At 37.2% G+C, this 16,295-nt stretch overlaps 1 protein-coding gene across 1 annotated transcript in view; it reads left to right on the forward strand.

Moving 5' to 3' along the window:
* Positions 1-16,295, forward strand: part of LOC122995755 (kin of IRRE-like protein 3) — a 148,575-nt gene that overhangs the window by 18,854 nt on the left and 113,426 nt on the right. Inside the window, exon 3 of the mRNA XM_044371119.1 lies at positions 3,209-3,393. Within this exon, the coding sequence (XP_044227054.1) occupies positions 3,209-3,393 (185 nt within the window). The remainder of the gene's footprint in view (positions 1-3,208; positions 3,394-16,295) is intronic.

Genomic DNA, 16,295 nt, shown 5'->3' on the forward strand with positions numbered 1-16,295 from the left:
TTGTTCGGCAAAACACCATTCTGCTGTCCTTTATCTCTAAATTGCACACATCTAAACTGTCAACAGTCTCTGTGTCAAAAACTGGAGGAAAATTTCCACACTGGTGTAATTGCTCCTTGTGCCAGGCACCTATGCAATTTGGTGGCTTGAAATCAATGTGCAATGGGTGAGACCTCCAGACAAATGAAGGAAAAGCGAGATGAAAATTTCAGCAAAAAAATATGTTTATTTTGATTTGACTGAGACAGTTGTCTCCAACCAAGAAGCTGGGAGATATAATGAATAGAGAAGATTAATTTTGTTCTGTTCATCCTCCCATAGTGCCTGCCCTGCTGTGCAGACGTACTGTTGTGAAGCGCAAGTCAAGGTTACGTTGTCATATTACAGTGCTCCCCGTAGAGCTGTAAAAACCCTGTTTGATAGAGGGAGACACAGACATGTACATATATAAATTGCCCCCCACTGGATTCCCCACTGGCACTGTTTGCTACTTCCACACTTATAATGATCCCCTGCTTTCTGTTTGTGTGCCAAACCCATATTTAAAACTTGACAGACTTGATTGTTCAGATGTATACAGACTGTGAGAACAACAGCATCATACACTGTTGTAGCCAATGATGTTTATTGTAGCAAAAACATTATTGTTACAGGCTTCACATTAAAGTTTAAAAATGTAGTTTTGGCTCAGGCATGAGGGAGAAAAACTTGAACTTGAACTTGTTATTACTATTATTATATAATTTATTTACGATAAATTTAATTATAATAAAGATTAAAATAAGGAAAATGCATGATAATTATACTTAACGATAACTGATATATCTATAACTGTTTTGGGATGCTACTAGGTAAAGAGGTGAATTTCTATAATTCTGGTAAGAAGACTTTGGAATGCCCCATGAGTATATTAAATACATGGACAGTACATGTGGCAGAATGTGGTGAAGGATGTTGGTGGGACAACTGTGCAGCCCGTTGGCAGTCTCCTGCAGCAGGGGTCCTCAGCTGGTGGCATGAAGCTTGGCGATCCATCGGAGCTCTCAGTAGGCCACAGAGAGCAGAATGTTTAGCGTTCAGGCAGGCAAAGTCTTCGTCTAGATTTAGATGGTGGATGCAGCTTTTACCATGGGTTTATGGCAAACACAGCAGGTCATTGAGGTAGCAATTAAAGGGTTGGCAACCAGGGGAGTTGACCCTCATCTTGGTGTGAACCCTAAAATTGCACTTCTATTAACAGACAGTACTCAAAATTGGGCATATCCTTTATGTCATACCTAATATAAACTTGAGAGTAGGTTTCCCAAAGCCATTATTTATGCTACTAAATGACAGTAAACATGCAATGTCTACCACAGTGAAAATGCAAGATATCCTGACATTAATTATTACTGCTATAATAAACATCAGAGATATCATTTAAACACCAAACCTTAGTAAAATGAACATGCAAAAAACATTTGCATACATGGAATTATGCTATTCATATCAGAATTAGTTTGTGCAGAAAAAGGTTGTGTCCTCCTCTTTTACACACACCAACACCCTATGGGTCACTCTCAATGTATGGGAAGAGTGGCAGAGGTAAAGAGGTTGGAGATTTGGTTTAGGGGGAGCAGGGAGAAGCAGACTGTATGTAAATGCAAATGGAAGGTACACATGCAATTACATTGACAACTGTTGATAGCCACTGACTGCAAAATAATCAGTAGAACTAGAAAATCCTGTTTCTGAAGGAATTATAATAAAACAACATTATGTAATAACAACAATTTTATAGTAACAACATTATGTATTAAAATTATTGCAATTCAAAGGCCTTATGATGTCTTGTGGCCCCAGGCAATTTTCTGACCAAACATATGGCCAGAAAGATGAGAACTCCCGCAACACTTGTAGTATGAGGAACAACTTTATTAGTTGACCGATGCGTTTCGGCTTGTGGCCTTCATCAGGGTCATCATAAAACACATTACAAACACCATTTAAATAAAGTAAGTTGGGTATGAAAAAAGGTTAAAAAAGTAAAAAAAAAATATAAAAGACAACCAATCATATACAAATAGACACATATCAGCCAATGGGACATCTAAAAAGATGGGTTGGATATATGGTCATGTGGTTTCAGGCCAATCATTGTCCAAGATTAACAGAGGCAAGGGGAGTGTCCAAGAAGGGACATGAGGGACACCATATTTGGTCCCCCAAGTAGAAAGGTGCAAGTAGGGGGTGGTACTTGGGTTCATCCAAAAATGTGCCTATTAGATATGGCATACAAGCTTTATAAAGTGCTGTGTATAGAGGGAGCAGAAAGATGCATAGTACAAAAATATAAATTAATAAAAAAACAAAAATAAATAAATAAAAATTAAAAAGTGATAAAAAATAAAAAATCATAATACATCATTAAAAAAATCCATCATAAAAGATATATCATAAAAATTATGTCATAAAAATTATATAATAAAAAACACTACAAATCTGCATAAATGAGAGGTATTAAAAAACCACTACAGAAACTCATTAATTGCGAAATCTTCATTCATGCCCCCCGGAGATAAACTTTGGAAATAGAAAATCCAAAATGCTTCTCCCTTTTTCCTAAGAAAACTAACATTACCACCTCTTGGGCTGGGCTTAATCACTTCTAAGCCTGTGAAAAATAAAGATCAGATGTGATGTTGCTTTTCATTGAAATATCTTGCAACAGGGTTACATCCTTTCTCTTAATAGAGCTCCTGTGTTCAGTGACAACATATGGCTAGTACAGTTCCTCTCAACACGCCTCTGAATTTGGGTTATGAGCTGTTAACACACACACTCCAAAACATTTATGTTACACTTGGGCCTACACTTTTAGTGTTGATTTATGTGCCTCACTGGGAAGATCATCACAGAGCTCCTGAAAAAAAAAGTTGTAAGAATGCAGTAATATTTTATCACTTAATGTGTAAGGGTGCAGATATATGGAATATGTATATTGTAGAATTTCTTAGGTGCTTTTAATTCGGTAGCTTTTTGTGTACTAATTTGCATGCCTTGCATTTAAAGTCATTTTCATATAATGGTAGAGTTGCCTGTACTTTTTATTTGTCATTTTCATAAAGTGTGTGAGTTTGCAGTGTGTTTTTGCTGATTATGTTTGTATAGGAGTTTACCAGTTGCTTGCTTATTTGTAGTTGGTGTCACTTGGTGTTTATCATACAAGTTGGACTGATCAGTTTACTCCTTTTGCTCTTCCAGGGAGCTCTGCTGTGTTCACTCAACAACCTACAGACTTGGTGGTAGTGGCTGGCCAGCCAGTCACCCTGCCCTGCTCCATCCCAGGCTACCATGGCATGGTGCTCTGGCTGCGTGATGGCATGGCTCTGGGTGTTAACAGGGATCTGTCAGGTAATCACTTACTCCCTGATCTTATCTGATTGTATTAGTGGATTCAAATGCAATATATGATTCTCTACATGAGTCAAACATGTTAGTTCAATAAAATGCCCCAAATCATACAATTTATTGTGTTCAGGCACTCCTTGTAAAGTCTTACAGTACACATTTCTACGGATGCACCCACACTTTTTTCTTCGTGATACCAGATCACTTCCTTAAATTCGGGATATTGGCTTATACAGAGTACTGATTGGATACTGCACTTTTGGCTAACAGCAGAAATTGTATTTTGAGTATTCCAATAGAAAAGTGGGTGGGCCATCTTTTCCCAGAAAAAGTGACTTCTGAAAAGTTAGAATAAGAAAAAAGAACAAATGTAGGCAAACTGAAAAACAAGCAACCAGTTTATTTTCCAACATTGTGCATCACAGGCAATAACAGCAAAACACTGCCCAGCCAACATGCTCAACCAACAGAGCATCAGTCTGATAATGCTATACACAACAGTACAGACAACATTTTTATAGCCTGTCCGGTCTAAAATACAGTATATTTGCACCGGTAAGACTGGTTGCTCATCAGCTCTACAGCGCATGGCACTGTTAATTAACTATTTTACTGCACAAAGAGGCAACTAAACATAAACCCAGACAGCAGAGGTGCTAACTTGGACAGAAATCGTACATGTAACACATCCCTGGTGCATTTATTATAGTCTAAAGCCATTGTTGCTTCTGTACCAGTCAGCTCATGAAAAAACAGCTCTGCACAAAACTGCATCCTTACACTCTATTGTGTCAAGAAAACTATCCATACCACTGTGATGATTGATTTTCCATTCTTGGCTGCGCAGGGAAATATATACAAATTTGGCTTTACCTCGTTGTGTGCCGATGAGTCTGGTGGACTCAGTCAGAGTTTCTTCTTCCTCAACTTTTTTCAAAAAACACATTCAAAACTGTGTAGCCGTTGTTGTAGCGTTAACATTACATCATAAGTGTGTCAGCTGAGTCACATCACAGTGATCACTTCAGCACCGCAACCTGTCTGATGGCCTGTGACATCTGCTATAATTATGCTGGGTGTACCAGGTTGAGATTTAGATGGCAAGGGCACATTCAGGCACACCCATGGCTACATGGGTGGCACAGCAGCCACATATTCACACACACACACAACTGACAGATGCAACTGTGCAGCTATGGATAGAGGTATACTAGCACCAACATGCTCAGTAACATTTATTCGCGAAATATTTGCGAAATGCACTACCACTCAAAAATTCTGACCCATCAACATCATCATATGGTAAACATGAATCAAGAAACAATTGTTTTATTTTTATTGGTCACATAGTCCCATTTGAAACAGTATTCACTGGATGATACAGCAAAAAAAGAAGCTTTCTGATTGGGTGGGCCTGAGTGCCAAGTGAGTCCACCCACAGCTATGTGCCAGGTCTCAACAATGTTGATTTATTAGCCTGTTGGTTAGTTTGCTAACCGTGCTACAGCAACAAAACAAAACATCTCACAATTGAGATTAGACTGATCTCAAGCTGTAATCCTATACATTTGCAGTTTTTTAGAGTGGAGACTAGCTAAAGACAAGACAGTTCAGTCAAAATTTGAAATTAGAGGCAAATTTAACTTTTGACACAACAGTGTTTACTATTATCTATACAACAGACATACACCCACACCAAAACAATATTTTTCAGGGGGCTATATCTTTGTTTTTCAATGGTGGTACCAGCCATGGTTTTTAGCAGATTTGTGACATGACTGCAAAGGTGAACTTACTGTGAAGGAAAATGCAAATAAAACTGCTTTATGCTTCATTTCACTTCCTTAATTAATTAATAGAAACTTAACAACTCAAGTTGACTTCTCTCTCAACTTTAATGTTGATGATGGAGCTGCTGATGTTCTTATTAAGGCTAGTATGCTTCCCTGCACTGTAAAAAAAACTTACTTCAAAGAAATTTACTGTATTATTTTACTTTTTTAAAAAAAAAAAATCTACATTAAGTGTAAATGCCATGAAAACACAGTAAATCATTTTTATTAAAAATATTCACCATAAAATAAAGGCTGTAATCTGTAAATTAATATAATGGAATATTATAGTTTTTTCAACAGGATTATTAAATTACTTAATGGTCTTGAATGTTAACTTACATTGAACTCTATGTAAAAATACAAAAAATACACATCCTATTACTGAATGTAAAATTAGGGCAATTCTCTGTTTTTTTTTTGTTTTTTTTTTACAGCAAAACTTTAAATTGAATGGAAAAAAAGAAAAAAAAAGTTAACAGTTACCATCAAATAATAGTAAAAAAAAACCTTGTTATTCTACAGAGAATTAAAAAAAAACCCAGATATTTACTGTAAACATTATCTGCATTTTAACAGCCCAACTGTTGTAAAACTGTTGTTTATTATTGATGTATATGCATTTGTATGTTCTATGGAGGTTTTGCCCATGATTTGTCTTCATATTCGCATACATACATTTTTGTGTACACCTATTGGTCTCTTATCTGAGTGTTGCAGTCACAGAATGTGATATATTTAGTGTGTAAATCAGTACTTATTTGGCTGATTTCTTACCACTACTTATTAGATAGATTTTTTTTCTTGTTTCTAATTTATGTATTTGCATTATCTATGGAGGTTTTGCACATGATTGGTCTACATATGTACATGCATTTTTATCGTTAGCATGTAAATCTATTGGTCACTTATTTTGCTGTTACTATCACATGTGTGATATATTGAGTAGAGCTATCGGTCACTCATCTGGCTGTTATAATCACAGAATGTGTTATATTTCTTCCTATTGATTTTTTAAATTACTATTTTTTTTACTGATATTCTTCTGATTAATATTTGTCTCTTGGTTGTTCGTATTTATGTACATGCACTTGCAGGCTATTTTTTATGGAGATTATGAACATGCTGAAGTTACATGTGTTCACCTCCATGCTATTTTTATTGTTTGTTTGTAAATTAGGTGATCACTATCTGGTTGTTGCAATCACATAATGTAATATATCTCCTTGGATGGCTTAAATTGTCTTAAATTTTCTTCTTATTATTTTTCTTATTAGTACTTATTTTTTGATGATGCCTGTTTGTATGATTTATAGCAGCTGGTTGTAATCACCTAACCTGACGCGCCAGATGGTTTGATACACAGAACCATCTGCAAAGTCGTCCATGGAAAGTGTTTGGAACGGGGCAGGGCAAAAAATACTTGGCAGGTGATTGGATGAACCATATGTCTATCACTGTCTATCACCGTCTTACTTTGTGAGGCAGCTGGATTTGTGACGTTGATTGGTCCGAACCACCGGTGGCTCGGATACAAGCGCATAACTTGAAGCCTGGCAAGATGGATTCTCTCGTGATGTCGTGATCTTGCAAATCCAGCTGCCTTGCAAGACAAGTAATCACCAGCAGGTTCCTGGCTGCTGTTTAATAGGGGTCACACCCACAATTGTTTCAGTAACGTTGAGGAAAGCGTAGGGCTGAAATGTGTCTGTTTTTTGCTGCTGTGCATCATCAGAAAAGTGATTCACACTTATTTGTGAGGGCTGACAACTTCATTCATTATTTTTGTGAGATGCTGTCCTGACAGTGTTTTTCATATCATACATGTGCAACACATGCTTATTTTAAAAAAGATAAGTATTTTCATTTCAAAAACTGAGGGTAGCTATAATAGTGGCTGTAAATCCACTTTAAAAATGTTGGAAGCTGTCTCCCAATACATTATGTTAGACCACAACTTGAAATTACATATGTAGCATCCATGTGTTTTTTCCTTGTGAAGGTGCAATCATTTGTAGATTTAATATTAAGACCCAAACAGTCAGTCTATGTTCAACAAAATTCAAAGCCCTCATTGCAGTCCTACTGCTCCCTCAAATCATTAGGTCACTCCAACATTTCTACTGGGAACAAAGGGCGAAAAGCGGAGACAATATAGGGTGAATAAAGAGTCAATATGAGTAAAGCTTTACAATGGTTTACAAATGTTTTTTGTTTTTTTTAGCAATAGGTGAGAGATGTGTGAAAGACTGGGATTTGATGCTAGGACTTAACAGTTCAACCAAGGCTCGGGCTTTGATAATATGGGTAATATGGGGGTGAAGTGATGAAAGACATGGATGTAAGACCTTAAAATAGTCGAAAAAAACATATAAATAAATAAAGTCTCTGTGCTTCAGATAGATCAAGAAAGTGTGCGCAGATTCAAATGAATGCTGTACAATCATTGGATGAATCACGCTGTGGGGAGATGATCTCGACCAATGATATTGTTTGAGTTCTGGGGCGGGTCCTCCTGGTGTGAGTCATCCAATGATTGCGCAACACTCAATTGTTTGAATACACTTTGTTGACCTCTGTCTGAAGCGCAGAGACTACAGCGAGACAATTTATCGGGATGAAGTAATGCAAGTCATTTCCCAAGCCTGTTGATTTGAGCATGATGATTCATATTCAGCTTTCACTAAAGGTAAGGTAATCATTTTGTTTTTCTTCATATGAAGTTTCATATAAAGAGAGATATGAACTGAACTTGTCATGAGTTGAGCTGACACCAAGGGCAGCAGAAAAGGAAAGTAAGATAGCAATGTTAAGTTAACTACAACTTGACATAACTAAAGCATTGACATTGCCTAAGTGTCAGAATTTTAAAATGTATGTGGAGTCAGCAGTGCTAACGTTAGCATTTGCTTTTTGTATGCAAGTCTGTGTGGCGTCAGATAACATAACGTTATGCCAGTCCTATTGAAGCTATTAAGGTTAGCCTTGAATCAGAATCTCACATCAGTCATGGTAACGTTAAATAAGTTACATTTGTCAATTGACCAATTACATGTTTAAGCTCCTATTCTGTCCTGCAAACATTAAATAAAAGGCTGTGGCAAGTTGTGACCTGAGAAAGACTTTGAGTGACAGCTAGTATGCTAGTGTTAATAAGTTTAGCCAGTTAGCTTGATGAGTTACTAATACTATTAATTAAAGAAACATTAGACCGCCCAGCTGCTCCTATTTACTGCTAGTAAATACATTACCGGTAACCTGCCTCCTACCAACTAGTTGAGGAACACAGGAACACACACACCAACTTAGTTGGTGTGTGTGTTCCTGTGTGTGTCGACTTTGCAACAGCAACAACTAGCAATAATAACAATAAAATAGCAATATAGCAGCACAGTAACAGCTATATAGCATTTGAAATAGAAACACATCGCAGTAATTTATAGTGTGGTAGTGATATGTATAGTGTAGCATGTGTAAACTGCTGTGTGTGAGTGTGTGTGTGAGGGTGTGTGTTTTCATTTTTCAGAAGCCTGGTTGTCTGGTGGAAAAAACTGTCTCGGAGCCTGCTGGCTTTGAGGCCACAGTACTGTTTACCAGATGGCAGAAGCTGAAACAATCTGTAGTTAGGGTTAGAAATACAGTTGTAATACACATGGAAAATAATAGAACACCTCAAAATATGTATGTTTTAATGTAATGTTAGTATATCAATGTGTCACAAATTTATTGATAAAATAAGTATTTTAATCATGGTAATTACTATTTGAACTTTGCATCCCCCAGCCTCTTCCTGAGTTGTTTTGCATCACTGGCATGGTTTTCCCAGGCACAGCCTTCACATATGGCCTGCATGGTTATTGGAAGGTTCCGGGCCTCAACATCCCCATGGTCATACCCAGCCTCACCACCCTGCAGGAGGGTGTTCTCAGCCAGGGGAAAGCCAAGTGGATATTAAAGAACTGCTTCTGGGTGCTACACTGCATGACCCAGGCTTACTATCTGTTTACCAGGTGTGTGCACTAGCTCACTCATTATATAGATCAGTGGCTAAACCGCACTGTCACACTGGAACTATTGCAATGACATAGGGCTAGGTAGAGAGAGTGCAATGAAAACTGGACGAAACTTGGATTATGTCAACACTAACGCATCACAGAAGCACTGTGTGTAAGCATTTTGGATGTTACTCTATCAATGGCAAAATTATCGATAAGGATAAGGCTGTTTGTCGACTTTGTATGAAGCAACTACTTTGCAGTAACGTTACCACAACAACAAATGGAGTCACCTGTTAGCTTCTCACCCAAGTGAGGCTAAAGAATCAGAGCACTAGCAGCTACACAACCTCACCTAACTTCCTATTTTTTGCCTATAAATTACATAATGCTAATGTTCTATATAATTTGAATGAATTCCATAGCACTGTGAATTCATTCAAACTTTATTTTGGGAAAAAGTGACAGCCCTAGTGTGTATGCTGCACGGGAGATAAACCTGCTATTCTGCTGCTCTGTTCTTTTAAGCTTCAAGTCTATTTTCTCCCAACCCTGTGCGTCAGTGAAGCATGGATATACATACTTTGACTGCTATGTAAATAAACTACATATTCACAGTAAAGAAATCCATACATAATTATGTTAAACTAATTTTGGCCATCTGCACCAAGATTTCAGTTTCTATCGATAGGCTAGATGATCAGTAATTTTGAGAATTTTCACTGTATTGATGATAGGATTTTAATCATGTTATTTTATATATAATGTGTATATTTGTTGTTTGTTGATTTTTTTGTTTTAAACTGTATATTCTGCATAATTCAATCACTGTATTGCAAGTCAAAAACTGAAAATCACTCTCTTGCCTAAAGCTTGTGCAAAATACTGCACCAGAGTTTAAACTGATTCCAAATGTAGAGACTACTACATCACTCCAAATTAAGCATCCCAACACAGGATACCAGTCAGTTTTACAAATGGTTTTAAGATTTTGTTGATCACATTTAAAGAACAGCTTGATCTGGCCCCAACCTTAATTTCAGACCTTTTTAAACTCTTAATGTCCCTGCACTAAAAGAGGCTAGGTTTGATCATGCTCAATTTCTGTTCAAGCGGCAAACAGCACTCTTTCAGAGTTGCCACCTGTTGGTGTGCAGGCACTTTTAAGAGCATGATACATATTTTCTATTTTTGTATTCTCAGGACAAGGCTTGCTGAGGCTCATTGCAGAGGATCACAGCCATCATTGGAATTCTTAAAGGAAGTGGGTGACTTTCAATCTGTCATATGAACTTGAGACTTTTTTTTAGCATGCAGATTCACATCTGTATGTTAATATTGATTATGTATTAGTTTATTTGTTTGTTTCTGGAAGGTATTTAGCACCTGTCACATGACTGGACGCAAGTTACAAATTTGAGGACTTGCGACTTGCTTGACTAACACTGATAAGACTCGACTTGACTTTGACTTGAGGCAGATGACTGGAAAAGACTTAACAGTTTTTATTTAGCTGAATCGCCTTTGCATTATTGTAAATATTGAGCATGAACAGTAAACGTTTTGAGACATGATAGGGTGACTTCTAGTGTAGTGTGCGCAACCCAGGCTTCAAAGACAGTGTCTAGCAGGACCTAGAAAACAATGTAAGACAGGATTGAGCTGAAAGCTTGTTGAAAGCATTTTCCCATACCTGCGCTGAGCTTGAGTTGAGCTTAATATTACCAGACCGTTTCTGATTTAGACAAGAAAGCTTATGAATTGACAGCTTTTCATGACATAGCTTCATTAATCTGTTCGCGGTCCCTCACTAGTTCAAAGTCAATGTAACTCAACCACAGCAGAATGGTCTCTCCTTCTCTCTAATCAACTGGGTGACAAATGCAATCCTTCAAGATCAGGCAAACAAGATGGTATTTTTCCTTGATGATGCTTGACGTTTGAGCAATTTCAGTGTTCTAAATGAATGGATGTATTAGTCTACACAATCCACAGCAGAAAAAAGTAATCATCTGATAAAATACTGTTTTGTTGTGCAAGCGCCAAATGCAGGTAGATTTTCCATTTGGCGAGTACATATACTAAAATAGTCACTTGTTGCAAACAGAGACTCAGGTCAACGTTGGGCTCTAGTATAACTTGGAGTTTTTTTATTTGCACACTTTACAACCACAACAAAGCAATATGTAGCTTACAGTCCACCAGCATATTTTTGCTGCTGTTAAAACTCACTAGCTTTGTGCTGCAACTGGAGGAAGTTCCTCTTCTTCTACTACTTCTGCTTCAAAACTCTCAGTTTTAACTCAGTTGTTTTGAAGACTGGACTATAAAAGCAAGGACTAAAGACAGGACAGAATTCTGTACTGTAAGTGTGACATATAGGGTATTTATGTGTATTTGCCCACTCAACTGTAACTTTATTTTATGTATATGAAAATGATTTTGTATCTTTACAGACACCCCCCATTCAATTTAATGCGTTACTGATTTGATTTAAAGGCATGAGAGCAGCTGTGGCTATATGAGCTGTGGGTTAGCGCTGCGTTCTTCAGTTGGCAGTCACACATAGAGTAAAGCTACTGAAGACCAGCAAGATCACCGTTTGTTTTCATTTGTTCTTTCAGGTGGTTAAATGTCACCTAAGCACCTTCAGATTTTATCAGTAGTCTACCCTTAATAGATAAATTATAGTTCATATTGTGCTTCATTATATTGTTTGAGGGAACTGTAATGTACTGTAACTGCACACAAGTGAGTGCAATAGTCACTAATGTTAACATAGCTCCTCAGGGATTGAAGCTGTTATTTCTCTAATTCTGACAATCTAACCTGTGACAACACATTAGCTGGTGATTTTGTTTAAATACGCTGAATTGTGATTTTATGGATTCTTGTTTGTCAAACGATTGAGCTAAGCTAACTAACATATGCTAATGTAAGCTATCACTTGTTGCCATAGCAATGGTAAACATTCACGTATGGACTAATAAGATGTAAATAGAGTGCAGAATCAAGCTTCATTGTAAATATAGCTAAAATATATTGTATTTAGTACAGAATGTGTGATTTTAGTAGTTAGTAAACCTATAAAAAAGAGCTTAATTTGTAATACCATTGAATTTATTGTAATCTTTGGTTTCATATATTGTTTTCTATAAAATATACTTGTCATAAGAATTGTAGATCAATGAATGAGTTTTAATACCTTTTGATATATTAGAATTATTCATTTCTGATACTTCTGATTATTAGATTATTATAAGCCTATTTTATTGGAATTTATTTGGAATTCAGTTTATTGATTTTAAATAGAATTGTTTCAATTGAGAATGTATCATTATTTTGGGATACTGTGATTTTTATACAATACTTTGATCATTGCCATATATTATATATTATTCTAAGCCAGTTGAGTTGGCAGTCACACATAGAGTAAAGCTACTGAAGACCAGCAAAAACACTATTTTTTTTCATTTTTTCTTTCAGAATAAAAAATAAAAATAAAATATTTTCATTCTGAGTCCTGTGTGATTTGTGGGTGCAACATAAGACCTTATGTTACTTAGCATTCCAGTGAAGTGACCTTCCACTTTGTGGTCCATGTCAGTCATTAACCACATTCCCATACTGTACTATAAAACATTGTCACTGTGCTTCTCATCACAACATCATTGGTTCATTTCAGTTTTTTTGGACTGATCTTTGGTTAAATGCTCCATTGTTTTTAGTCCTGTTCATGTGGACACTGAAAGTCTCCACAGTGGTTATTTTCTTGTTTGGTTGAACACTATGAATGACGTCATTTCTTTTTATCTGCAAATGTTTGGTTGAGTGTGTTGGGTAGGGATGTGCAGAAAGCCCAGTATTTGTATTTGTATTTATATTTGTTGAGGCAGAAAAATGATTTATATTTGTATTCGAATAAAAGAAATAGGCATAATAATAATAGGAAATAGGCATAAAAAAAGTATTTATGAATAAACTATCTTCTACTTCGAAGGAGGTCCCCACACCAGGTGTTGAACTCCAGTCTCCCAGATCAGACAACTACGCTGTCCACTGAACTAAAACCAAATGCATCGCAAATGCACAGACAGAGCTCTTCTTTATATACCCATAACACAGAGACAGCGCAGCATGTAATGTGTAGAGAAGAACTTCAAAGGCGATTCTTGCTTTGCACTTTTCATTTATTGCCTATTTTTTACAACCTCACTTTATGGAAAGGAGAAGTGGAACAACAGGTTATGGAGAGTCCCTTGAAAGTACTTTGCATGTGTCAGTAGCTCAGCTTTATCTCTGGGGAACACCCCCAACTCTGGGAGTGATGTCCAAATTAGGAAATGTGTGTCATGTAGCAGGTTGATGTGACTCCCTTCATTGAGACCTGCTGATAGACATAACAGCAGAGCAGAGGAGAGAGACTGAGATAGCGATGTAACTGACCCATGTGCTGATATTTGACTTTTTTTTTCCTTAACAAAAACAAATACATTTTTAACATATTTGTACAAAATAAATGTTCATAAAAAATCCACTATTTGTGCTTTGCCAAATAATGTATTTGGATTCGGGCACACCCCTAGTGTTGAGGCTGTAACACATATTGGGAAAACACTTGTCACACTAGCCCAGCTATTCGGTCCATTGACATATAAATATATGGAGAGCCTCCTTGTTAGTACGTCCAGCTGGGTTACAAAAAGTCAACATTCGAAATTTGCAATTTATCACAACACCTGCTGCTCTGACAGATGGTTAATTGTGTTTTGCTCTTTTCCAAACCACATGTGACTTCCTACCCCCACTTAATCCATCTTTCCCTGGGCTGTTTTGAAGACTCGAACTGCGTGAGGAAATTATTTCCTCCAATCAGCTTTCTGAGAAGAGTATGTTTGTCTAGGTGCAGGGTTAGGTCAATAACAGCACATTTATCTGCATATGTTTGAGCTCCAGTAATAGTGAGGATGCAACACATAATCTAAATAACTAAGGAAAATGCGAAAGCTATAAAATATCTCTCAAAGCTAGGTCTTTGAATCCACTGAGCCATTGCTAGTGTGCACAGTCATACAAACATATTTTAACATGTTAACATGATACATTCCCCAAAAGACATCGTCTGCCTTGGCCTCTTTTCTAACCTCCCACTTTGTCATAGGCAGTGTTCCCCTAATTAGGCCTCGGAGGACAACTCTCTGCCATCATTTCTTTTCTATCTCACTCCAGGGCCTTTCCCTAGTGTCACTGAAAGTCGTAATTACTGGGCCCTCAGGGACCCACCGGTGTCTAACCAAACATCGCTATTGACTGAACTCGGCACAGGTAGCAGCTGTGTTTGTGTACACATTTGTGGGGTTCATGTGTGTTTATGTATGTATTCAACTGCATCTGTTTGTGCATGTGTGTGGCTGTCAGGGTGTAAACAGCAATTCGTTCTTGATTGCACATCAATGATGAGAAGTAGACAGAAGTGGAAAGCCTCAATTTCTCTCTCTCTTCCTCTTGAACTGTTAGTGTTTATTTGAAGGTGAGTGTGTAATTGGCCTTTTTGCCAGGGCAACAGATGAGAGCCCTTCTTGCTGACACCTCACTGCTGTTTAAACAGGTTATTATAATTATTGACAGAGCACAAAGTAAAATATATTAGCACTAAAAGAGAATAGCTGTCATGGATGGGTGTATGGGGCAGAGAGGTGGAGGACCCAAATGCAGACACAACAGACAGTAAATGGAAAGGAAAAGGGAAATCAGTCCAAGAACGGTGAACAAGTCCAAACGAGGCAAGTCAAAAAACAGTCCAAAGGTCAAAACCACAGGAAAAGCAGGAACAGGCAGGAACAGACAGGAACAGACAGGAACAGACAGGAACAGGTGGGATCAGGATCAGAATAAGGTTAGCTCAAATGTAAGAGTTCATGGAAGCAACTAATGCCACTGCAGTGGAAACAGGCTTTGAAAGGGAAGATGTTAATTGGTAGTTCTGTTTTCCCCAAACTGTCTACTTTTCATCATGAGAGTTTTTCCATGTAGCCTTCTCCACCTCTGTATTTTAACTATGACCTCCTTGCACCTGTCCAGTCACTTTATGTTTCCTGCTAAGTAGGAGTAGGTGCCTAAATTTGTTCATAGTTGTTTGGCCTTATCAGGAAATCTGCCATCCGTGTGAAACATCTGAATAATAAATCACTGCAAAACATTCAATTAAAATCGAGCTGCAACATTCAGAGGGTTCTATGTGTCCATCCTCATAGCTCTCAACATGAAGTGAGCAGACATCAACTGACAGAGTTGATGTCTGCTCAATTCAGACTACACTATTATTATTATTATTATTATTATTATTATTATTATTATTATTATTATTATTATTATTAGTAGTAGTAGTAGTAGTAGTAGTAGTAGTAGTAGTAGTATTGTTATATAGCCTTAAGATTTGATTAATAAAATGGAGACTAACAAATAGTCCATCATGGAAAGACAGTGATCATTTTAGAACCACAAGTCTCAAAATATTTTAAATCACTAAAGAACCATAGCCAGATAACACAAACTTGTAACAAAAGGAATTTGTAACATGACGTTCTGTAGCAAGCTGAGTTTCCCTTGAACAGAAAGTGCTTTCAATGCAGGAGACGTGAGACTTAAATTTCTCATTCTGTCATTTTCTGGTAGGCTAAGCTGACAGCTCAACTCTGCCCATCAGCTTGCCCACATTTCCCCTGCACTGGTATTGCATTTCAATTCCCAGCCTTTCACCTTGATAAGCAGGGCATGGTTGAACAACATCCATAAGCATATTGTTTTGAGTCAGCAGTGTCTGAATTCCTCTAATATAACACGTCCACCAAGACCACAGCTGGACTGATTCTCAGGATGAAACTGTCATTTCAGTTTTTACCTTTATTATTGTAGATATTGTATTTATATGTTTGAGTGACTTGTAAATGTAACACGATAACGCACAAGAGTGTAGCATCTAATTGTCTCTTCTCTCCTGCTGTTTGGTATCCTACCTTATCTTCTTAAAATCAACTTATGCATGAGCACTGTCCAGAGTGGCTTTGGAATTAAATTC

This window comes from Thunnus albacares, chromosome 13, assembly GCF_914725855.1.
Source record: "Thunnus albacares chromosome 13, fThuAlb1.1, whole genome shotgun sequence".
In the NCBI taxonomy this organism is placed as follows: domain Eukaryota; kingdom Metazoa; phylum Chordata; class Actinopteri; order Scombriformes; family Scombridae; genus Thunnus; species Thunnus albacares.